This window comes from Patiria miniata, unplaced genomic scaffold, assembly GCF_015706575.1.
Source record: "Patiria miniata isolate m_02_andy unplaced genomic scaffold, ASM1570657v1 HiC_scaffold_8, whole genome shotgun sequence".
Lineage (NCBI taxonomy): Eukaryota > Metazoa > Echinodermata > Asteroidea > Valvatida > Asterinidae > Patiria > Patiria miniata.
In genome coordinates this window covers 1,481,088-1,505,968 of record NW_024037075.1, presented here as the reverse complement: position 1 = coordinate 1,505,968, position 24,881 = coordinate 1,481,088, and the positions used below count along the sequence as shown (strand labels likewise).

At 39.2% G+C, this 24,881-nt stretch overlaps 2 protein-coding genes and 1 non-coding gene across 3 annotated transcripts in view; 1 reads left to right on the top strand and 2 right to left on the bottom strand.

Moving 5' to 3' along the window:
* Nucleotides 1–15,616, bottom strand: part of LOC119719446 (phosphatidylinositol 5-phosphate 4-kinase type-2 beta-like) — a 36,248-nt gene extending 20,632 nt beyond the window's left edge. Inside the window, exons 1-2 of the mRNA XM_038188900.1 lie at nucleotides 15,313–15,616; nucleotides 11,788–11,885 (exon numbers count right to left, since the gene is read on the bottom strand). Of these exons, the coding sequence (XP_038044828.1) occupies nucleotides 11,788–11,885; nucleotides 15,313–15,435 (221 nt within the window). The 5' untranslated portion in view covers nucleotides 15,436–15,616. The remainder of the gene's footprint in view (nucleotides 1–11,787; nucleotides 11,886–15,312) is intronic.
* An 879-nt stretch (nucleotides 15,617–16,495) lies between these two features.
* On the bottom strand, nucleotides 16,496–16,569 carry Trnan-guu. The gene has a single exon. It is a non-coding gene; the product is annotated as a tRNA-Asn (tRNA).
* A 279-nt stretch (nucleotides 16,570–16,848) lies between these two features.
* LOC119719445 (male-specific lethal 1 homolog) lies at nucleotides 16,849–23,081 on the top strand. The gene is made up of 7 exons (XM_038188899.1): nucleotides 16,849–17,426; nucleotides 18,617–18,741; nucleotides 19,491–19,897; nucleotides 20,728–20,783; nucleotides 21,564–21,753; nucleotides 22,214–22,286; nucleotides 22,528–23,081. The coding sequence occupies exons 1-7, from the start codon at nucleotides 16,923–16,925 to the stop codon at nucleotides 22,613–22,615; spliced, it is 1,443 nt and encodes a 480-aa protein (XP_038044827.1). The 5' UTR covers nucleotides 16,849–16,922; the 3' UTR covers nucleotides 22,616–23,081.
* The last annotated feature ends 1,800 nt before the right edge of the window (nucleotides 23,082–24,881 follow it).

Genomic DNA, 24,881 nt, shown 5'->3' with positions numbered 1-24,881 from the left:
GGGGGAGGGTGGGGTGGGGTAGAGGAGGGTAGGGACGGGATACGGGAAGGATGGGGACCGCAAAATAGTTTAGGCATCACATCTTGAGATGTAATCGGAACTTTCGATAATTTGGCATCCATGTTACATGTGAAACCCAACCCTGTCCAATATGTTATGGGTACTAGAAGGGTGGGAATGGAGTGGGGGAGGGTGGGGTGGGGTAGGGGAGGGTAGGGACGGGATACGGGAAGGATGGGGACGGCAAAATGGTTTAGGCATCACATCTTGAGATGTAATCAGAACGTTCAATAATTTGGCATCCATGTTACATGTGAAACCCAACCCTGTCCAATATGGGAGTCTCAAAGCTAAACACACTCACATCTTCAGCTGATGTTTCAAATTTGTTCATTTTTAACTAATATAAATGAAGTTTTACTCATTTTTTATCAAGTTTAAAGCTTATTACCTTATAATCCATATATCAGTTTCACGTGTAACAGGACACCAATATTTTGGTGTCATTGTTACATGTGAAACCACAAAATTATTTTGCATGGATACTGTCTTGTGTAAAAGAAATGGTAACATGGCAAAATAAGTTGAACGTGTGGGTTTGCTTCCTTGTGTTTTACACGTTTGGTGTAGACAAACATTTTTGGAACAGACAATACAAGAAAAAATATGTATGAAGGGCCAAATTTATATAATTTGCCCATTTCATGTGAGTGAACAACAGCTGATTTCAATAATCTCATAACGATTAGCCAAAAAATGTATGAATTTAATTAATGTACTTATCAAGCCCTTTTAAATACATTCTATACTTGGAGCATATCAATTCTATAAAATAACAATGGGAAAGGTGATTCCTCATGTTTGGTGTCCATGTTACATGTGAAACTTGCTTTGCATCTGTTAATAAACAACACTGTTAAAAATAAAACGTTTGACAAGATGTCTCAAAATGGTTTATTATTTTAGACACTACATATATGTCAGCACCTAAAAAAGTTATTTTAGTGCTCTTCACATTATTTTGAAAAACTCACCCTCATGTCACACATTCTGTACCCAACTTTGTGGAATTACCCATATACGTCCACGTACAAACTTGCATCAAGCGTACATGTGAGGGCGTCTCATACTCTGTATAGTGCATACAAATGTAGTCCAACCTGTTAAAACCAAGTCAGCCCTTCAGTGCATCACCCCATGCATGCATGCATGCGCTGATGCATCTACTAAATATTACCCACTTCAAATTAAACCCACCTAAAATAAGAAGAGAGAAAAAAAGAAGAAAAAAAAAACTAGAGGAGTGAAATTGGAGACGGCGAAATCACTCCAGCATGAGAGATTAAGGGATGCTCGCCGAGCCTTGATGGTATTATTTTTTTTTCACACTCTGTTGAGAAGGGCCCCAGGTCAAGTATTAAAAGCACACTTGGGGCTTCATTAATGAGCCGGGGGCCTAGACCAAGGGGGCTTCGGGGGGGGGGGGGGGGGGGGGGGGGGATAGCATCTTTTCTGTTTTGCCTGGGGATGAGGATGTTGTTGTTGTGTGCTGTCTTTATATAGGCATACAGGAACCGTGCCAAATGGAAGACAGGAAGGCATACCCTTGTTATTTTGTTATCTCTCGACCACAGAGCGGCGATAGCTTTATTATTTTTTTTGTCTGGTGGAGGCCATACACTCGGCTATTAAGCAGTGTATGGGGAGTTTTGTTGTTATTGTTTGGTCAGTGAATATATATCCCAAAGGCAAATTTTGAATGGGACGAGGTCTTGGGAAGTCAATATTGAGTGTTGGTATTCAACTTTGTAAAATGAATATGACATTTTGAATAGAATACCAGAGTCTCATATAGCGTACGTATCTACCAACCATTAGGTACTCAAGGTGCTGGAAATTATGTCTATTATAAAAGACAGGGAAATGAAGTTGAAAACTACAGTACAACCACGGCCTATACTTTGTGAAGTATTTCTCGTATCGTTTTCAATGCAATGCAATATATGCGTGCAACATGTTTATATTGTATGTAATATGGTACATGTACACATTGTGTATTTGATAACAAGTATGTTAAAGGAACAAATACAGTCCCTTGTTTTTTTTATAATATTTGGGATAAATTGCAAATGATCCTATACTACATGTATTTTGTAAATTATCCATTCAAGGGACTACATGTTAAAGGGAAAATACAACATTTGCAAACATCGAAAAATAAAACTACTAAGTTTTTACAAAATACCTTACTAGTACTAGTGTTGGTAAATGACAGTCTAAAGCATCGTGTAAAATTATGGTACCTGGTGTGAAGTCATTTTTAAAAAAATGTATTTTTGTATACATTTCCAACGGTGGTCGGCCGACCACCGTTGGAAAACCTAATTATTTTCAACTACTGCTCCAAATCTACAATTTTTTTTCAGTCTAAATTTTGTTTGCTATTGGTTACATGTTCATGAACGTGTGCAGGCCAGCTAGACTGGTTCCCTTATCTTACAATTTTCCGACATCTATAATTGATCCATTTTATCTTTAGTGGAGTCAGGGAACCAGACTACATAAACAGTTGTGTTTTTCTTGGTTTTTCAAGCATTTTCGAACACAAAACTTCAAACATGTCACTTAAACAATATTTGATCTATTATACTAACCACTCAAATAGTTCATTTCTGAAAATTACAGCACAAGCCAATGATGTACATTCCCTTCAAGTTACGAACAATAATATTAAAGGTAGAATTACATACAGGCAATTTTCTAATAACCCAACGTGCGTCCGACCACATGATGTACATGGATACACGGTCGTTAAGGTGGCGTACTTGTACCTTAAGTAATTATTTTCTGCTCATTAGATGTCACATTACTATACTAGTGATGTATCACATCCACTTTTCTAACGGCAGCTCATTAAAAGTGTCTGGCACGGATATATGTTCCAATGCGTCCAAATTTACGGAATTGGCCAAACATGTACATGCACATACATGTACATGTACATGCATGTAGCACATACCATACTTGTAAATGTCCGTATTGTATTTGTTGCACAGAGAATTGGTATAATGTACATGTACATGTGTACATGGATGCGTTTTACATGTATCTGTCATGTCTGTATATAGCCCGAAGGCAACATTGTACATTGTATTTCTGACTTGACTAAGAGTAGGCTATACAGTCGAGTACATGTCCATGTATATAAGTGGCACATGTTGTACGACTTACTGTACACGTGTTTGCTATGCTAACATGTAAAAAGAACCATGTTGAAATCGAAGATTTTCTATCCAATTAACCCTAAGTTCATGCAACCTCAAATCTGCCTAAACCAACACCTGGTTTTGTACTTTCTACGTTGATTCCGAACTAAATTGCTCACACAGACACTGCTATACACTTCACAACATACATTTGTACCTTGACACATGTACATGTACATGTACACTGATATATGAACATTGCAAGTCCAAAGACATACATGTACATGTGTACACTGGTTTTGGTACATGTACAGTGCTTGGAATCTGTTGGATTGCGCTAAGCATCACAAATGCCGCTAGGGAGTTGGGGTTAAATTACTGCGCGCGGAGTGCTTACTCCTCGTTCGTCCACTCAAACGGAAACCATCTCGGCTGCCGTCGTGACTGAAAGGGACGCGCATATATTGTTGTTTTTTTGGCGACTCGTGAACAGTTTGAAGCACGTTTATGAGTATCTGAAAATGGGCTTGAAGCATCATATATATGCATCTCATACCAGTATGTGCAGAGTCTAGGGCATGCCATCCAAAAGTATTTGTACACCATGTAGCTGTAGGTTGTGGATTATAACACTGTGCCGAATATACTGAATATATGCGAATATTCAATTATCAACAGAACATCCATAAAAGATTTTTTTTTTTTAATTCAGAAAGTCGACAAATGTGAGCGATCTCAAGGACGTGATGAAAAAAAAAATTGCACAATAATTGTAGGCCTGGGCGAGTAGTGGATTTTTCTACTCAAGAACTCGCAGAGAAATTACGTGAGTAGTCAAGTACCGGTTTTCACGAGTAGTTCCCATATTCCCATAAACGCAGGAAAATGACAAACATTATTATGATAGGAAGTCGAGCAAATAGCGAGCACGTCACGCCACATTCTTCAGCATTGAGTTATCCTTAATGTGTGACATTTTTGCATCATTTACTTGATTTTTTTTTTTAATTTTGACGAATGGAATCCTAGGGAGAGAGAGGTGGAGGGAGTGATTCCCTGTTTGCAGGGGACCGCATTAAGCCATGAACCCCAAATCTCGCGAGTACCTGCTTCTACTCGCGCCAGGACGAGTACTCGACCATCGTCAGCCGACCATCATTGGAAAATTTCTTGAAAATGACAGGATGCTTGAAACCATATTCACTTAAGTGAGCTAATTCATTAAATATTTGGTAGGTTTGTTTTTTGATGTTTGCAAATGTTGTATACATTACCGGCACCTTTAAAGGGACACTACATGTAGGTCCTGCATGGAACAGCCCAATTGGGCTACAAAACGTGCTTTGAACGAGATAATGTTAATCGGAAATAACATTTAAAAGTAGGATATAAACATCCACAAAACTATCCTTTCAAAACTGGGCGTTTTTTGTGTTATTCCTGTACTTTGCGTGCGAGAACGAATTTCGGGGTCCACTTTTGCGACCCCATAAATTCGAGCTGTTTGGATTTCATTCGTAAAGTGTTTGCCCTTTGCGGACGTTGAAGAAACCTTTTTTTTTGCATTGGCGATTGGTCACCGCTGTTTCCGAGACACACAAGGTGTATATCGTACACTGAGAATGACACGAAAAACGTATTCGTACTTCGTCATGTCCGATGTAAACAAGCGGTTTTGTTTCGTCTTTTCTCGGGAATGGTAAGACATTAGGTTGGTTTCCTTTCAACCAGATGTTTGAAACAGGCTAAGTAAACAATCCAAAACATAAAATTTTTCGGGGATTTCAGGACCTAGTGCCCCTTTAAGTAAAAACATACTAAGCATATCATGTACATGTATGTACCGTACACTGTACGCAGTTATGTGATTCATGTACTGTACGTGTATACACTTATGATTCATGTACATTACTAGAATAAATCATAACACATGTTGAAGGCTACTGGCTTAGTTTGCACAGCTCAACTGTGTAGAGTCCATGGCAGGGTGAGTAACATGCACGTCATGTTGCACCCCAGCCTCAGTGAATGGCTGGGGGGGGGGGGGAGACGAGGCTGGGACATGAATACATGTATGGCGAACAGGTCACGCATGAAGACTCATCAACGTGTCATGGGCTCGCGAGAATGATGCATGGTGTCGGCAATTTCGTCGCCGCTGCGCATTAAAGTTTGATGCGGTGTGTATGCGGGGATGAAGATAAACTTCCCGTACGCGAGAAAGTCACATTAGTTTTGAATAGCATGAAAATGAAACTGATGCTGCAAAATGCTTACACTACCCGTATGTAGCTTAAAGCCTGTGCTAAAGCATTATCGATATCAGTCAGTGTAGAGTATGGTCTTGTGTCCCACTCATGTCTTTTTTCCTTCTTTTTTTAAATTTTTTTTTTCATTCATACCTTTGCAATACATTGTGCAAATAAATTGTCAATATATTATCTTTTCATTTGTTTCCACCAAAATTGAATTTATGTTGAAAGGGTGACTGCTCCTACTGAAAAAAACACAATTTTGTAATCAGCAAAAGGGTCGAGAAAATGGAGGAATCAAGCTTTCATCTTGGAAAATCCGCCATCTTGGTAAAAAAAGGGGGGGAAATCAAGGCCCCCACTCCTCCATTTTATCAAAAATAAACATATGACAATTTTGTTTTGGATTATTCAAGCAAAAGAGTAAGGGTACATAAGGTCATGCATATAATGGGGTCACCTGATTAAATTATCGGGAACCCATCTCTAGGGCATAAATATGTCATGCAAATTGAGCGCTTGTAGCGAACTCAGTACACTAATAAGCAATCCTTTGAAACCTATTCGAACCAGGACAAAAATGTTTGTTTCGTATTGTATTTAAAAAAAAATGTAGGGTGGACGGGTGAGTGTGCATTTTTTTGGGTTTTTTTAGTTATTTGCTCTAAAAAAATTTATAGCTGGGAAAAACTTACTGTAGGAGTAAGTTTAAAAGTCGATTAAATATTTAAAAAATGTTCATGCTATCATAATACAAGTTAACAGGTGAACCAACTATTCATTCTGCGTTTGTACTGTCACTGCTTTAATAGAATTTCTAATAATTTAAAAAAGAATGTCCACAAAAAAAATGAAAAAATATTGGTATGCACAATTTACATTAATAAGATCTGCATTCCAAGACAAGTTACTGGTATTATTTTTTTGTGCGGGATATCTCCGCATTCAAATTTAGGCCCCCCCCCCCCCAAAAAAATGGTTCTGCTTCCAATTACATGGCATTTGAAAATAGGGTAGGTGCGTAGGGAATTTTAAAAGTTTTTTGGCATTTTTTTTTGTGTATGATCATATGGAGGTGTCTGCGTGTAGTCAAGGGTAAAAGGTAGTAATTGATGTTTTTCAGGGTTTTTCCTCATTCCCCCCCCCCAAAAAAAAAATTAGGGTAGGGGCTGTCAAAATAGGGTAGGTAGGGTAATCGGAAGTAGAGCTATTTTTTTGGCCTTGTTGTTGCAATTTTTTTCCCGAGCTTGAAAAGTGACCCGAAAAACATGTATTGATTTCTCACTTCATCTTGTCCACTGCTTCCTGCAAAAACGCATCCTGTATACAATCGCCCTCCAGTCGAAATTCTGTATCAATATCAAGTCGCCATTGTAATCGATATGTGATCCCCGATACATTACACAAACACCCTAAGTTGATTGCGGAGCCGAGCCAAGCCAACGGGGCCTTCCGCGCGCTAAATATACATTAAAAAGACGAAGATCGTACGTGGACAACCTGAGATCAGGAAACACGTCACGTTCAATCACGACTTGGACGCCTCAGCGAGCCACGGTGTAGGCTGAGGCGGGACCCGCGCTCCAATCGCGCCGAGTGATGTCAACGCATTATATTTGCTTGTTAAACTGGACTAAGAAAGACCATAGAGCAAGGACCCATGAAAGACATACCGAAACAGTCGAGTCTCGTTAATACAAACTCGTTCGGACCTAGCCAAATTGTTTGTTACATCAGAATTTGTATTAAGAGGAACATCGGTCCCATTCATTGTGCACATAGAGGCACAGTCGGGACCAAGGCTTTATGTTTGTTATAACCAGATTTTGTATTAACAGAGTTTGTACTAACGAGAGTCGACTGCACATGGTAGTATGGGTGTTGTGATAGGATAAGTGTTTTCAAGTTATACCTGGGGAAGTGTGGATGATTCTTGAATTAATAAAAGACCATCGTACAAATTTAATATACTGTATTGTATCTCGTCACAAAATTTACATGTACCGATACTGTGCATGTATGTACATGTACATGGACCATTTTACAGGGGTCTACCCGATGTTCCCCAAAATTCTTAGGGTTGGGGTTAGGGTTAGGGTTGGGGAACATACATGTAGATATTAGGGAAACATATGTATTGGGGAACATGGGTATGCACCTGTTTCACATACATGTACTGCCATCTTTGTGGTCATAGGAAATATCTTGTTGGGCATTTCGTTGAAAACATGTCCCATCATGCCACTGTTTCCTGCGCATTTCATTGAAATGCCTCCCGAGGTCACCAACTGACCACAAAGATGGCGGTATCCGTGAAACGGTCTACGTAATGTCTTCTTCAAATTACAAATTTCATTATCATGTAATTGTACACCCTGTTCATGTACATGTACACATGGAACCCCAAACATACACGGACAATAGAATAGTGTGCAGTACATGTACGTGTATGTACACGTACAAGTACAATAGCTTTTGTGCAGTGTACATGTACATGTACGTATGTGTATCATGTACATGTACATGTATTGGTATATGTACATGTACATACATGTACAATGTGAAGCTAGAATTTGATGTATGTATTTGATGAATATTACCGGTATGCACAAGTTAAAAAAAAAAACAATAATTAAGACACATCGTGTTTTGAACTCGGTTCCACTCCCAGCTAAATAGCTGGCCACAGGACAAAACATTCAATTTTTGTATTATTCTTTAAAACAAACTAACTCCATTATGCATGAACCTTACAAGATCTTGGCCCTTTCACTTTCCGGCCGGACATATTGATCTGGAAGAATCAAGAGCTACCTGTACACCTCTTGAGATTATCTTTTTTTCCATTGCATTATTGATACGAATCTTAATGATGGGCCCGATCACGCTGCCCTGCTGCCCGGAAGACACCTCAGAATTCATGAATGGTAAATCAAAATCTTGACCTTTACGAAGAAACCTGAATCTATTTTGTGTAAATTCAATATTTTCTTTTTCAATATCACAACATCTTCGCTAATTTTTGCTAAACAGCACATGTTGTACATGAATTTCATATTGCAGTGGGTGTACATGTATGTGCGGTAACATGAGCTGCACACACATACTGAAATTTGTATTCTTGTGGAGACATTTCTTTGTTCTCGTGTAGTAAAGTTTTCGAGTTTGAAAGTGAAGTTTCAAAATGCTCTAATTTTAACCAGAATTAATTTCCTTGTGCTCTTGAGCAAGGCACTTGACAATTATTTCTTCGTCCTTCAGATGGAATGTAAAGCCGTAGGTCCCGCATGTTGTGTAATGCACGTTAAAGAACCCAGTAACACTTGTCGCTAAGAGAAGGGGTTTGCCCCGGTGTTTCTGGCAGTGGCAGCAATTATGCGCCGCAGCACCTAGCAAAAAGGTGCTACATAATGGGTCTGATATGTTCATCTACTTCATTTACCTGTCTTTGGTTGCATTCTCCCCCAGCGCTTTGTATCCTCTGGAAAATAGCGCTATACTGTTATTATTATTATTATTATTATTAACACTGTTCACATGTGCAGTGAGTTTAATGGACAAGTGCATGCGGACAGTTTAATTACAGCCGTGTGTGCGTGACTACAGTAGCTTTTCGCAAATATACATAAGTGCTCATCCGTACACTGTATTTCCATTACGAGTGCTGATTAGTTTTGCACGACATTTCGGCAACCTGTTTTAACTTTTAATTAATGAAGCCACTTACGTACATGTGCACAGTGCTAAGGGGTTCCATATGTACTTTTGACTGACTGACTCTAGACAAAATTTACGTTTTCTTCATTAATGTTAAAATTACATTTTTTTGTACTGGTAGATATGCATTCATGTTTCTGTAATCATGTTTAATCATGTAATAACTCCCTTAGAAGCATTTTTGATAGGATGCAAGCTCAATCCTGCACAATCCTCCGAACTGACATGAAAAAATTGCATACAGCCTCAATCCTGCAAAATTATTCGTTATTTCTTGAACATGTTGAAAGTGGTTCTTGGAGGGGTGACCACTGCCTCAATCCTGCAAAATCCTCCAGCAATCACTGTCAATATGTTGAGGCAGAGCCAGTGACATCCTGGAGCAGTGCGAAGGATTTCAATCCAATCCTAACTTAATGCGCGGCTGAGCATAAACAACACAAGGTCCGGCCCAAGACCTTGACACAGTGCATCCTCCAAAATCAGCCACATATCCCGCAAATTCCACCATTTTGCAAAGAGCATTTTGGAGGATTTGGGAAGGTTAGGGTTAAGGCGCAGTATTAAACAATGAAAATGAAAAAAATTAATTGATTTTTTAGGAGACTACTAAATAAAATGATACAAAGCGCTGGGGGAGAATGCAACCAAAGACAGGTAAATGAAGTATATGAACATATGAGACCCATTATGTAGCACCTTGACAAGGTGCTGCGGCGCATATTGCAGCCACTGCCAGAAACACCGGGGCAAACCCCTTCTCTTAGCGATAAGTGTCACTGGGTTCTTTAACGTGCATTACACAACACACGGGACCTACGGCTTTACATCCCATCCGAAGGACGAAGCAATAATGGTAAATTGCCTTGCTCAAGAGCACAAGTACCATGTTCCCACGATCAGGATTCGAACCCATGTACCACGGTACCCGAATTGAACACAGTAGGCCTAACCATTGGACCACAGCACCCCACATGTACATGTACCTTTAAATGGCAAACGGAATTTTCAGGGTATTTGCAGCATCCTAAATGACAAACAGAATTAGTGCGCTCGCAGGAATATAATAATATATTCAGTCAAGGATAGGATCCGTCAGTGGGTAATTTATTATTCAGGATATAGGCATTTTATCCTTCACAGCGTACATGCAATGCGTGGGATGCAGACACACACGAACACATGGTGCACTGCAAAATTTAGCTACAATTCTGGTAACTTTGCATTAATGTAATTTACGATTCACAAGAAAGTTAGGTGTCCAATGTTATGTAATTTTTCTGAGTTTCTGGTGCACAATATTCTTGCTAATACAGCAGCATATTAAAAACAAAATTCCTCTTTTTCCTGTACTCCTTGGTAATTGGGTGTTTAGGTTCGGATATTTTTTCTTGAACTACGCCGGTTCTTGGAAGTTTCTTTAAAAACTAAACGCCAAGGAATTTCTTGAATTACATATCCTGAAATTACATGTACATGTAAACATGTACATGTATGATCCTGAATGATCGTCATTAACCAATTTTTTGTTGGGCAATTTTTCCCAATTTAAGTAGACGCACACATTTTCTAGGCTCAATAGCAATCATTTGAGTCCGTCAACTTCAATTTCCAGTCAAATTTAGCCATTTATCTGCAAATGTATCCATCAAATTTTCAAAATGACACATACACGTACTCATGTAGAAAGGTCAATCCGATTACTGTACGTGCCACGCCCCTCCCACTTTTTAAAACAAATTTGTCACCTTTTCGGCACTCCTGGGCCCCTGTTGATTGCGTGAACCAATCAGCAGTGTATGCGTGGCAGCGTCAATTGGTGCTACAACTCAATTAAGCCGATGGCAGTGAGCACAAGACCGAAGGCACGAGGATCCCGGCTAAAAGCCAACTCGCCCCAGGGCAGACTTGTCCTTTGATGGAGATTGGCATTTGTAAAGCCCGGCTTAATCTGCACTGCTTGAATTTTTTTTTCTACAATCGTGGGGCTTCTACTACAGCTTAACGAGAGCAGAATATACCTGTAGGTAGTGTTTGCATGTACTCGGAACAAAATTCAACGCACAAGTACGTGCACCATATGTCAGGCACACTCAGGCTTGTCAGTGCAATTTAAGATTACTGCTTTTTAACAGTGTCAGTTAAAAATCTGAATGATAACACAGCTAAGGGCAACATTAAACAAGTTTAAGTATTACCATTTTCGATCTGGCCCTTTTTTTCTACCCTACTTAAAGGGAATATACAACATTTGCAAACATCAATAAACGAAATGATCGCATTATCACAAAATACCTTACTGGATTGCTAGAGAATGACAGTCAAAAGTATCATGTAAAATCGCAGCTCCTTATGTGCTGACATTTTCAAGAAAAATTGTATTTTTCCAATGCTGGTTAGCCAGCGTTGGAGAAAATTGGCTTCTTTTTTTTTTAAACTGCTCCTAATTTTTCAGCTTGCATATATCTGCATGTTTACCATATAAGACGTTATACAGGAGATGAGCTCCGTGGATAACGGGTGATACTCAGACTAACTTGTGACTGGGCATGTGATGGACTTGACTACAACACCGATTGACAGCCCCTTGATCAGTGAAGTTCTTTACTCACTTGTTGTACATGTGGTTGTCTACTTTCATCTTGCTGTACGCCTTGAAGTCATCTGGTAGGAGCATGACTGGGATGTTAACGTGGCTCAACTCGTTGCTCTGTTAAGGGGAAAACAGAGTCAAATCAAATACTTCTGCACATCATGGATATTCATAAGTCCTGAGGGACTTATGAATATGTAAATATAAATGGACATGAACAGAGACAAATCTTCTTACAAATGTATCGGATTTCTTTAAATTGTAATATCCTTGGTGAAAAAAAGTCCCTCTTCCCAAGATAAGACATTTATTGTTTGAGCCGTTGGCGTTTAAAGGCAGAGTGGACCATTTGCAGCTATCCAAAAAGTAACCGACCGATTTATTGCTTAAAAGCTTACTTGGTTTAAAGATAGTAATGGCACTAAACTCCCTGTGAAATTATTCCTTCTGGCGTGCTGTCATTTTGAAGAAAACCACAAAACAAGGTCATTTCCAAAGGTGTGTCAAGTGACACATTTTTTTGGAAATTTCCATTGATGGTTGCTTTGTACTTTGGCAAGTGCATGCATGCAAGCATTAACACAAGGAACATGCGCGTGGTTTTAGCGAGAATTGTTCAGAGTGTGACATCACGCTGCTACAATCAGTGGAATGATGAATAATGTCCCGAATGCTGATTTTGCGATTGTGTCGTGAGAGGGCGCACTTCAAAATATGACTCAGCACTCTTCAAACTGAAATCAAGATCCAGAATATTGCGTCTTTTTGAAATATACCGCATTCACAGAGCTAACGCTTCATCAGGTTAGCTCTGTGATTACATGTAGCTTAGATTTCGTCTTTAGATTTTGAGCACTTTTGCTGCTTCAAACGGAATGAAAAAATTGCACAAATAAAAATGGTCCATTCTATTTTTCAGTCGAACATTGCTTTCAATTTAATATTGTGCTCAAGGGTTGTTTTGGGGTGTTATATGGATAACAAATAAAAGAACAAAATATACATGTTCATATTAAATTGTACTTGGACACTTTAAGTTCAATGAATTCAAATCATAAATATTTGCACTAAAACAAGCGTACCCCCCCCCCCCCCCCCCCCCCCCCCCCCCCCCCCTGCAAACAGGACCCTGGGATACTCTGATGAATTCACGCTCTGATTGGTTGGATTTTGCGTGACCTGTGACCTGCGCGTCATCACGGTCATGACTCTGCAAGGTTTGAAACGGTCGTTAAGACTGATTCATTACTCTTTTATTTTAGTTTAGAGAATTTTTTTTTTTTTGAAAAGCGTAATAATGTAGGAAATTCTGTAAAACTTATCTGTGTTCAGTGTGTTGTAAATTTACAATTCCCGTCACTTGCTCAGGCTCCGTTTCGAATCACGAACAATCAGATTGCATCATGCGACGCTCAAAATTTTGTCCACATGGTTCGCAATGAAACAGAAATCAGATCCGGTATGGAACGTGTGAATTTCTATGGGAAGTTTTCGGATAGCATTTGCGCACATTGTATAACTGCGGTCTTGAACAGGTGCAGCCAGATGCTTTATACATGTAGGTCATAGGCCACTTCCTTCACAAGATTCTGTGAAGCTCATCAGAGTATCCCAGCATCCTGTTTGCAGGGCGGGGGGTACGAGCGAAGTACAATATGTTGTACATGTACTTTGTAGGCCTAGATTTCCTCCACAACTCTACATTGTGTACAGGAAACTTGGATCAACCACGCAGGGGTGGTTTCCTGACCTAAAATCCTATCTGATTCCAACAATTTTAAATATATGCGCATTTCCTGAACAGACACAGCACCCACAACAAACGCAAAAATAGACAGCACATGTACATCTACATTGTGAGTTTGCGGTCTGCGGGTAATTCTGCAGGTTGTGGGTTCGAACCCAGCCTAGGGTTATGGAATGTGACTACATACATGCATGTGTGCCCAATTTATTATTCAAATCTTCCTATCGACCATTAGGGCGTCAAAATTTGATATTGAGAATCTTGGCACTCCTACAAATAAACCAGAATACGAGAACAGATGGCGAAAAAATTGAGTTGACAAGCCTATAATAGAACAGATAATTTATATTTTAAATTTCTAACATTCTTTTGTTTTCTTTTATAGTATAATTTATAGTTAAATTTAAGCTCATCTTTTTATCCGGGAAGTGGTTCAAGATGGACATGATGGACTGAACAGTCTTTTCCACAAACCTGACATTGTCAGAAATTATATTAATAATAGGCCTAGGGCCGTATATTAATAATAACTACATTTTTATTGTGATTTTAATCTTTATTGGGTTTAATAGGAAACCAGTCAACAAATACAGATGAAAATTACATACATGTATTAAAGGTTCAAGAATTCCTGACTAAAGTGGCAATGTGACCAAATACTATCATTCCGATATAATATATAAACAGTTGCAAAGCATCAATTGATCATGTTGATTATCCTTCATGGACGGCACAATCATTGAATACCTACTATACAATGTAATGTATGATAAATATGATGAAAAGGAAAAAAATGTAGCAACCTGACGCCACTGTTCATCTTCCCAATGAAGGTCATTTAGTGCAAAAATGATGATAAGACATGAATATGGGACTGAGAAATATTTCCAATTTTCAAGAAAATTTTCTTGACTCTCCATACACTTTGGGAAAAAATTCCGTACTCGGACATCACTTTTTTCAATTAATTTTCTAGCGCCAAAAGTTACATCTTTTATGGTTATTCCTCCACTTTCCCTCCTCTACTCTCACCCTCTCCTTTCCTTAATTTCTATTTATTAATCAGTCAGTTACTTCATCAGGATTCGAACCTCTGACGCTTGCTTGATACACGAGACTCTTAACCGCTAGGCCGCGCACGATCGCTGTTGCAATAATCAATCTTTGGACGTATTTGAAGTATCCATTGAAATAAACTAAATATTCATGAGAAAATAAATCTTCATAATGACGTATTGCACTATCATTGGCAGGCTCATGCGACGTCATGGTTGTTGATGTCACGTGTATAACGTACCGCTGTCTTTCAGCCACTACAATCAGTTTTGACCGGCTGCTTCAAGTTAGTTCTGCACGACGTATGCATCCAAAATGTGCTCTAAAAACACATTTTGAGTAAATTTTTTTCACCTTAACACAGCTTCCTGGATTTCTCTTGGTTCAAATGACAAGGTGAGGACTGAGGTGACAATTAATATGTTTGGCAGCAGATAAATTGACGTCCGAGTATGGAACTTTTCCCGTGAGAAAAATATCAAATTTTTGTAAACAAAAATATGTCGTTCCATAGACTTTGCTAGTTCTGTAAATTAACTTTCTATTTCTAAGAAGAATTAACATGATTCTTGAAATTCATTCAAGTTGAATGATTGATAATAAAAATCACACAAATACAAAAGTGAGACTGAGAAAGAAAGATTCACTGTATGCATCTTAAGAAGTGAAACATGAAATTGAAAGTAGCACACATTTGTTTTCCCAAATTACGACGTTTTCATAACTCCTGAAAATACTCACCGTGCTGTTAATGCCCCACATCAAAACACTCAACAGCGGTTCGCTCGCCCGAAACAATTTCACTTTCTGCGGAACATGTTTGATGTGTTTCTTCTTCTGCGACTTAGGAGCTAAAGCCGCCATTTTTTCAACTTTCAGGGCCTGGCCCCAGGTGGAATGGTTATTTTAAACTTTCAAGGCGGTAATGCTGGTGGAGTGACTTCTGAAATCAAGGAAAAATCATCATACATTTGTGCGACATTTGACAGCGATGTTTCGTATCTCCCCCCGCCACAAAAAAAATTCACAGAGTGGGCAATGCCCACAAGTAGTCTTAGTAATAGTGCCACATTAGTACATACAACACACGCTTGTCATCTGGGAGCCCGACTACGGGAAACGAGCACTAGAAATTTTCTTTGGGAACGTACAGTTCAAGTTTCCCAACAAAATTGTCCATAAATTTGTATTTATTCGCCACAAAAGAATATTTCCCTCTAGAGCCGCTATTTTGGTAGTATCATAATAAAATGTAAAATTCTACTACAAAGCTACTCAAAAAATGAGTTTCCAACTACAAGTAATAAAAAATAAAATGAAATTCATATTTTTTATATGTCTGGTTCTCGACTCGTTTTCTACCAATTTGTTTTATCCTGAGGTAGGTGTGGTTACCAGGCTAACTTAATCCTAACGTTTGCCAAATGAGGGCGGCCTCACCATTTTGCAAACTCAACTCTTCTTGCGAAACAAATTAGAAGGCTCAGAAAAAAATTAAGTCCAGCCACCTGGAGTAGGATTTGAGAACAAAAGAGATTGAAAATATCCACTTATATACCACTGTTTTTCCAAGTCATTAATTACAAAACATTAATAAACATCTAATTGCTGATAAAATTATTAGTACAGTTGATAATTCGTGACAATTAATTGTTGATCAAAACATAGAGCATGTTCCTTGTTCTATGATCAAAATGACAAACCAAGCCTCTCAGCTAGCTCATTCAAGTCATTTTTCATTGACGGCCGGAGGCTCAGAAACAGAAACAAATGGAGTTAAAAATCTGGCCCAACAATAATTCAGGTGTATTTTTTTGTGCGTTGTGGGTGAAAAAAAACAAGGCAAAATTAGAAGCATACTTTTTCCGCATAAATAAAAAAAAAATGAACAAAATCAAATATCTGTCTAAAAAAAAACATGAACCGTCCCCGGGTGGGCTTGAACCACCAACCTTTCGGTTAACAGCCGAACGCGCTAACCGATTGCGCCACGGAGACCCGATGAGAGCGTGAGTGGTTCTAAACAATTTAAACAAACTGTATTTAATTTCGCACTTTTAGTTCAAAGATTTGGGTTTTCTGGTACAAAGGTAAGACATTTCACGCATATGTTCTGTCTTAGTACAACGATTGCAGAAAAGTCTTTAGACAATGAAAACGAACATCTTCCCAACATTGGAGAATTTGAAATTTGAAGGTTTTTAAAAAGGGAACGATTTCACTGGTATCTCTCCATTCTGACATTGGATTATCACACAACGGAGTACCAGTGAATATAAAACACACGCCGTAGACCGCGTCCAATGCTTTATCACATGGTGTGTTGTGTATGTGTGCGAATTACATAGCGTATGTGGGACGTGTGTAACCGTTTTTCGTTACACTCGACATACAATGGAGGATTTTCAACTATTCCAATGTCGATTTCGTCCATACTGCGTGGGATATTTCCGTTTCTGATGAACCCTATGGCTCCTGGGAACATGAAATCTGACTTTGTAGGACTCCAGCGCAGCAAGATCGTCAGCAAGAGTGCCTTGTCACGCAAAGCCCTGGCTCGGATCGCGCAGAACAACGAGGTGTCCTCGCCCGTCAACATGGCGTTGTTGACGGGAGAGACCAGCCCCAGACACCCGTCGCTAACGGCCGGTGATGCCGGCACAAAGAACTCCGATCATCCCACTGCGATGGATCAAGACCACGAACCCTCTATTGACGAGGGTAAACTAGAAAAACACGAAGTGCAGCATTTGAAGGCCTTGTCCATGCTGCATTTGGACGTGATCGAGCAACAGCAGCAGGAAATTCAAAGAAGGGAACACGAACTGCAGAAAGTGCGAGCGCAGAATGACACGGTAAGGTTGTTGTTGGATATCGCCGCCCCGCGCTGCCAGCATGCAGTGGCCATGATTACGCTCGCTTTGCCCAGTTCAACGTGTGACCTCTGAACGGCGTTGGTTGCGAGATGTTGTTGTTCATGCATAAATGCATCTACACACTTACTTGGCAGCTTGGCATACATGGCATAACATGTGTCTGTGACAAAATGTTGGTTTATAACCGATTACATGGATTAGGCCTACGTGTTTTGGAATATTTATCATGTTTATTTATTTGTCTTGTTTACTTTACTTTGTTTGTACATCATTATGTACATGTATAGCCTCCATGCATTAAATAGACCTGTGCATGTTAACCTTGAATTATGTCATATGTTATTTTGGATATGGTGTTTATGAATTGTTTGGATAAAAGAAAAAACTACTGATGAATAAACAATTTGGATTTATGTCAGCATAGCCTGGTCGATCAGACATGTTGGATGATATTCCTCCATGATTGTCCATGACGTTTTTGTTTGAAATAATGTGTTTTTATAGTCCTACTAGTGCATTAAACTAGTGGAGGAATTCTTATTTTTGCTGATTTATTGAACAATATTGAAGCCTCAGGTTGTTTATGTGCTTTTCAAATTAATGTTTCCTTTTTAGGGTTTAATATTAAAACGATTTATCATTTAGGACCTACAGTATTGATTTAATGACAATTAACAAAAAATACAGTGGGAAATTATCACGAGGCATGCTATAGACAGTACTATGATTGCCGGCATGATAGAAGCACATGGTCACTCTAAACATGCTCTTAAAGTTCTTTTTTATTTCATGACATGATATGTTGACTGATTTTCTTGCTTCCTGTTTACATTGAACTTGTGCATTACGCATGCAGGCCACTAGCATGCACAGCTGCATTTTGTGCATAATTGATTCTTCCCAACAGCGCCCTCTGTTGTTCAACTTTGTAAATTAAGCATGAAAGTATTATAGCGCCCTCTGTTGTTTGCTGGGGAAAAAATTGGCCTGAATAGAAAAACAACTTGTTGCTCATTGCAAAAGAATTTTTTTTTTTTTGAAGTTTTACGAAATTATTCAGCTACACATGAGAATCAGGTATATATTGTATTTTTTTTTATGCGATTTTGTTTCAAAATGTTTTATGGTTAGTACCATTTTTATGACGTATTTTTTTATTCTTTCAAAAGTTGAAAGCTCGTCTGGAGAGAATTCAAAGACGAACGGTCTTGGCCCAGAAGCACCAAGAATTACCCAACCATGTACATATACCGGCACCAGTCTCTTCAAACGACTCATCATGTACTAACAAGAGGTTAGTTTGACACAATAGCCTTTTTTACGACTATTTTTATTCAATTTTTTTCTCAAAAGGTAAACTTTAAAAAAAATTCTAAATTTTTTACTGATCAGTAAGAATTTCTTTAGACTTTGATTGTTTTTCAGGCCAAGTAAAAAAAAAACATGTTTAGCGTCCTGCTTTTTGAAAAAAAGGAAAGAGGCTGGTTTTTTTTTCCCTGACCGGCTATTTTTCAAGATGGCCGCCAGCTTTTGTTTTTAGTGGCCGCCACTTGGACTCCGGAAATGACATACCAGCTGGGCTAGCTGCAACAGACAAAGAGACCGAAATGATGTCACTGTTTTAAAATTTATCATTTTTTCTTTTTTCTTTCAAAAAAAAAAAAAAAGGAGTAGGCAGCCTCCGAAAAGGAAGCAGACGGGGACGCTGAACATGTTTTTTTTTTACTTGGCCTAACTTCTTTGTTGTTTATTATTATTTACTTTCTTGGTTGTTAAGATTTAACTCTAAATCATGACTTTCTAATTTGTTGAGTTTTCCCAGATTTGTGGGAGTTTACTTTTTCCCAGCTAAGTGAGAAAATATATATTATTTGTATGTAAATTTGAAGCAAATCATGCATGTAAATGTTAAGAAAATCATATAATAATCATATGTAAGTCTTAAATGATAACATAATCAGTTTTTTACTTAACAACTTTGAAGTTCAAACAACTCTGAAAGATCAGTTCTAAGGAATATATTTATTTATTTCTGGAACGTAGGAAAAGCAGCATAGAACCCACCACCCCCGTCAAACGCCAGCAGACAGAGTCCCCCACCCCGTCCCCGGCCGGCACGCCCACCAGCGCCCGGCGCAACAAGCAGCTCAGCAAGCTCCAAACCAAAGAACGCGGCCGGGGGCGGGACCGGTCCGGGCGGACAAAAGACGACAAATCGGAACGGTTGCGGACTAAAGAGGACCGGTCGCAGAAGCGGGAAGAGCGGACCCCGAGGAAAGACACGCAGGGGTCAAAGGTCAGGGAGGAGAAGAGGAACGGAGGGGAGCAGGAGAGGGGCGGAGTTAAGGGGGAGCAGTACTTGAAGACGGAGGTCATCTACCCGTGTCTTAGCGACCTACGAGTGACGGATCCAGACCCTGCATTGCCCGAAGGGCAGACAGTTGTTCAAGGTATGGATTCTTTTCATTCAGATATTTTTCACATTCTTTAAACCTCCCAGTTGGAAGTTAATACTTAGATCTAAATGTTAACCCCAAATCCTGCAGGTCAGTTTCAAGTGAAGGGATATGAAATGTTAAAGTAACTGTGTCCCACACACATACAAGTGTGTAAACGCTTTCAATCGTGGACCCCTATTGATCTGATACACCGTGCCCTCTGGAGACATGCACACAATAGGGAACAAAAGATTGTATACTTCTCCACAGGGCTATTTCTATAGGTTTTCACAAAAAAGATATATGTATGGATTTTACTCAAAAACTAGGAATTTCCAAGGTATGTTGATCTGTCGCAAATGGCAGAGTTTTAGAAAAGGGATATTAAGTCCGAATTTCAGCCAATTAATTCTGGTTAAAGTAAGAGCATTTTGAAACTGTACTTTCAAACTCAAAAACTTTGCTACACGAGAACAAAGAAAGTTCTCCACAAGGAGAAATTGTGGACCCTATTGTGCTCTATTCTTCAACACTCTCTATAGAATGCAAAAACAAACCCACACACACAACTGCACAAAAAAACAGCACTGTCGAGACCAGTGAAGCGTGACCAAATCTGCCTGCTTGCCCTGAGCTTAACCACACAAAATAAGTGTGCAGGGATTAAGTGTTATCCATCCTTCACAGAAGATTACCTCAAAAAAAAAGTGTGGGTGCTAATTTTATGGACAAAAGTGCTTTTTGCAAAACCTCAAGGGTTGTGAAGTGCACGCTTGACTAGGAGGGTAAAAATTGTTATATCTATTTTGAAAAAAAGTTTGTCGATGTTATTGTGTTTTCAGTTCCATCTTGGAGGGTGAATGTTCTAAGTAGTTCCGCCAGCACTGAAGCTGTCGAGGTGAGTTCAAATATCAAACGTTTGGGGGAAAAAAGAGTACATATGGTGCTTATAAAGTTACTTAGGTGAAGGGTACTTTAACGAAATATCAAAATTCTTCTCATTTTATTTCTATATCCAATGTCGTGTCTGCATAAATAAAATAAGAGTACCCTTAAGTGGGAATTTGGACGAGTGATTAGGAGACGTGACTCACGATCAAAGAGTCAGGGGTTCGAATCCAGCTGCTAACCATAGGCTCAGGCATGCAACTTTTCCTCAGGTCCGCTGATTTCCTTGTTTTTTACTTCTCATGAATGCCATTACAAATTCAAAAAATACAGTACAAAGTCTTGTGGGGGTTTGGAGTTACCTCGTTTTTTTTCTAAATTCCCAGTTGCATGCCTGTAGGTTGTGTCCTTGGGCAAGCCACTTTACCCCACTTGCCTCTCTCCACCCGGGAGTATAAATGGGTACCAGCATTAGTTGGGGAGTAACCTGCGATTGACTAGCATCCCATCCAGGGGGAATAGAAGTATTCTCAGTCGTTTCATGCTACTGAAAGTGAAACCGGAGATAAATGCCGGCCCGATGGGCCATATTGGCTCGTGACAGACTCGACTTACTTTACAAGATACACAAAGCATGTCCAGTTTAAATTTCTAACGTTCGTCTCTATGTTGCCCCCCCCCCCTCACCACCTTTACTCGTATCCCCCACTCCCCTTCCCCCCACCACAACCCCCTCTCCTTACCCCATCCACAACCCCTTCCCTACCCTCCTATCCCCGACCCACCCCAGGACATCGAAGAAACAACCTTCGAGCGACGCCACCAGAAGTACGAGATGGCGGAACAGAAGCGTAAGCGCTGGGACATCCAGCGAGTCCGAGAGCTGAGGGAACACGAACGCCTGGAGCAGAAGATGCTGCGCAGGGAGTACGGAAACTGGGACGACGTCTTGAAGACGTTCTACCCAGAACCCTCTGATGGTAGGTGGAAAATCACTTTATATGTGACCTACTCCAACACAATCACCGCTGACCGGTTGTTCTCCAAAATCAAGTCCTGTTTGCATGATTTTTTAATTACTCTGACATTTTTCGGTCAGGAAGTTTCATATTTTTCAAGTTCCTCGTTCAAATATAGCCAGATTACATTGTGAGAACCCCTTTGAAGTGGGTTCAAATAGTGAGCCAGAAAATCATAGCCAGACACCAGCCCCTCTGACAAGAACCGCATGTTTGTGTCATAAAATCATAAGTTGTCAGTCTAGCTGGCCTCGCCCAGGGCATGGTGAAAATCAATCATCCGGTCAACAAGACTAGACAACAAGCTCAAGTGAGTGGCAGTTTGCAGCCGTCTTTTCCTGTTTCCCATCATTTTTTGGGTCATTTCATTATTTTGTTTTTGGACATTCTTACATTTTCTGATGTGTTCCTTTCTCCGCAGCCTGCCAGCTACAGGTCTCCGATACCATTCCACTAGTGGCATTTGGCGTCCAAGTGCCGGTCGCTAAAGACGGGTAAGCTCTAAAAAAAAAAAACTCAATTTCAACTCTCCCAGATCTTTTACCAAGTGGTTTTGGAGGATTTTGGGGTAGACTATGGAAGATTTTAAAAAAGTTCCATACAAAACATTTTAGGGAATTTAGGGGAAAGTTTTTATTACATCAAATGTTTTTGTTATTTCTTAGATTTTAAGTAAAACATTTCAAAAAAAATTTTGTTGTAATTTTTCACTTATTTGTTTGTTTTATTTGTTAGTGAATTTGAGCTTCCATGGTTTGATGTCAATGAACGTGAAAAGGAAGAGTCAAGGAGGCAGACTCGAAGTCGAACCAATCGAAGATGAGCTTATATCAGCACTGCAGCCTATGAATCACAGTACGCCATCTCTGATTGGATGGTCAGCGTCTGAAACCCACCACCACCATAACCAATCACAATCAGCTTTTCATCATGGTGGATACATAGCACAACACCTGTGATTGGATGATGATCCTTGCATCATTAAATTCCAGCCAATCAATGGCCCAGAAAATCTTATTTTAAAAAGTACGTCATGATAAAATCTTTCTGAATTACTGCTATTCTTGACAATCAGAACACTTGATCAAATATTAAAAACAAAGAGTTTTAGCAGCTGCAGTATATTCAAAATATGTGAAAATTCAAAAAATTACTTTCAAAAAATGGTCGTAGAGATTTTGTCAATTCAGTACTGAATGTAACTGCTGATGTTCGATAGCAGAACCAAAAGATGGATTTCTCACAATTTATTCTGAAAATGTGACATGTAAATGACATAATTTTAAAAACAAATGGAAAGGGATAAACAAAAAGCTTAAAGGAGGGTTTTTTAGCAGTTCATTATTGTTGAGGAAAAAAAGTTGGTGGTGCTTAAAATTACTTAAATATTTTAAAAACAAGAATCAGAATGGACTACGAGTCTAAAAGTTCGATTTCTTTTTTGACACATTTCCATTTCATGGTTCAAATACGGGATAAGATACTTGAGAATTTCGGTCGCATTGCAAAAGGATCTATATATGGTCCTTTACATGTCTAAGCCCTCTTGTGGTGGGAAGTGTCCAGTGTCAGACATGGCGGAGGGGAAAACTCCTTCCCTGGTAACCATCAGTTCATGGAGCGAAGTTCTGCACTGAGAAAAATGCATGGGGACCGGTGAACTACTTGTATCCAATATTTTTGACTGCATGTATATACTGCCCCCAATGATAGTGCACAACGGGAATACATGTGACATAATGAAAAGTAGATTTCAAAACAATGGTTCAACTTTACATACTCTTTCAAGACAAAAAAAAGAGGGAAAAACTAGACAAAATTTTAAAAGTTAACTGCTGATAGGATGTAAAAACTACCTTTTTTTAAACCATTGTACATAATTTCTGTTGTCATGTTGTAAATGTACATACGTGTAAATAACATGCTTAATGTTCAGCATAACTTGATGATTTTAAGAGTTACTCGTCAGTAACTCCAAATGTAATTTACGTGGCGAAACCCCCGTGTCTTATGGCCAGTCAGACCAAAAGTCTTGTTTACTGTAAGGGAATATCAAAAACCCTGTCAGAAATTTGGGCAATTCACAATGCAGTGCGCCACCAAGAGTTTGCCACGGAGAGTCCATTTTTCAACGGTCGACAAAACATGGCCCATTTGAATGAGTGTCGGTAGACAACTTGAGCTAATATGTCATAGATTGGGGCATAGCGTTCTGCCGCCTTACCTAAAACACCATATTGATAACAAGAAAAGAAATGGGCAAACAGAGCCTCGGATCATACGCTTACGAAACCACTGACGGGAAAAACTAACGATTTCAAATGTCCCGCATTGCGAATTTGTCGACCATCTCCCACAATGCACTGGGAAGAATGAACTCTCTGTGGCAAACTCTTGGTGGCGCACTGCATTGTGAATCGCCCGAATTACAGCTTTCATTTTTAAGTAAATGATATTTTTTGCTTACTAGGTACATGTACATGTAGGTGCAAAATATTTGGGCTGACACTGTTAAGCAAGTAAAGATATCGCTTACCAAAGACATTTTTTGTTAAGTTGGGAACTTACATTAGGCGTTGGAATTTAAAGTCTTGTTTCTGGCGTCCTAAACAACATATCAGAGGCACTTTTTTTGTTCATTTTGTTGTTTTTAAACAGTCATATACCATGATAGTGTTAATAAACTATGACGCGTAGTTGACATCTTAAGTAAGTAAGTGTCCAGTTTTTACTGGTGTTAAGTGTAGCATGTTGTTTTTTGTTTTAAAGGAAATATTTTGTTCTACTTAATAATGAAAATGTTGTGTACAACATCGTCAAGCACAAAAGCACCATGTAGTTGTTCAGTTGACGGAGAACTTCGCTGGCATGGTTCTGGAACGTGCGATTTGGGGTTATTTTTTTTTGGGGGGGGTGGGGTTCAGGGTTGAAGGTTTTGAGAAAATGGAGAGCTTGGCAGTCTTAGGTGTAATACTGGTTTTTAACACATTTCTTTTCTAAATATAAAGTTAGAACATTCAGGGCAACTTCCAGCTCGTTAGAATACTTCTACAAACATCGTGTCTCACTGGAAAATATAAACAATGTAT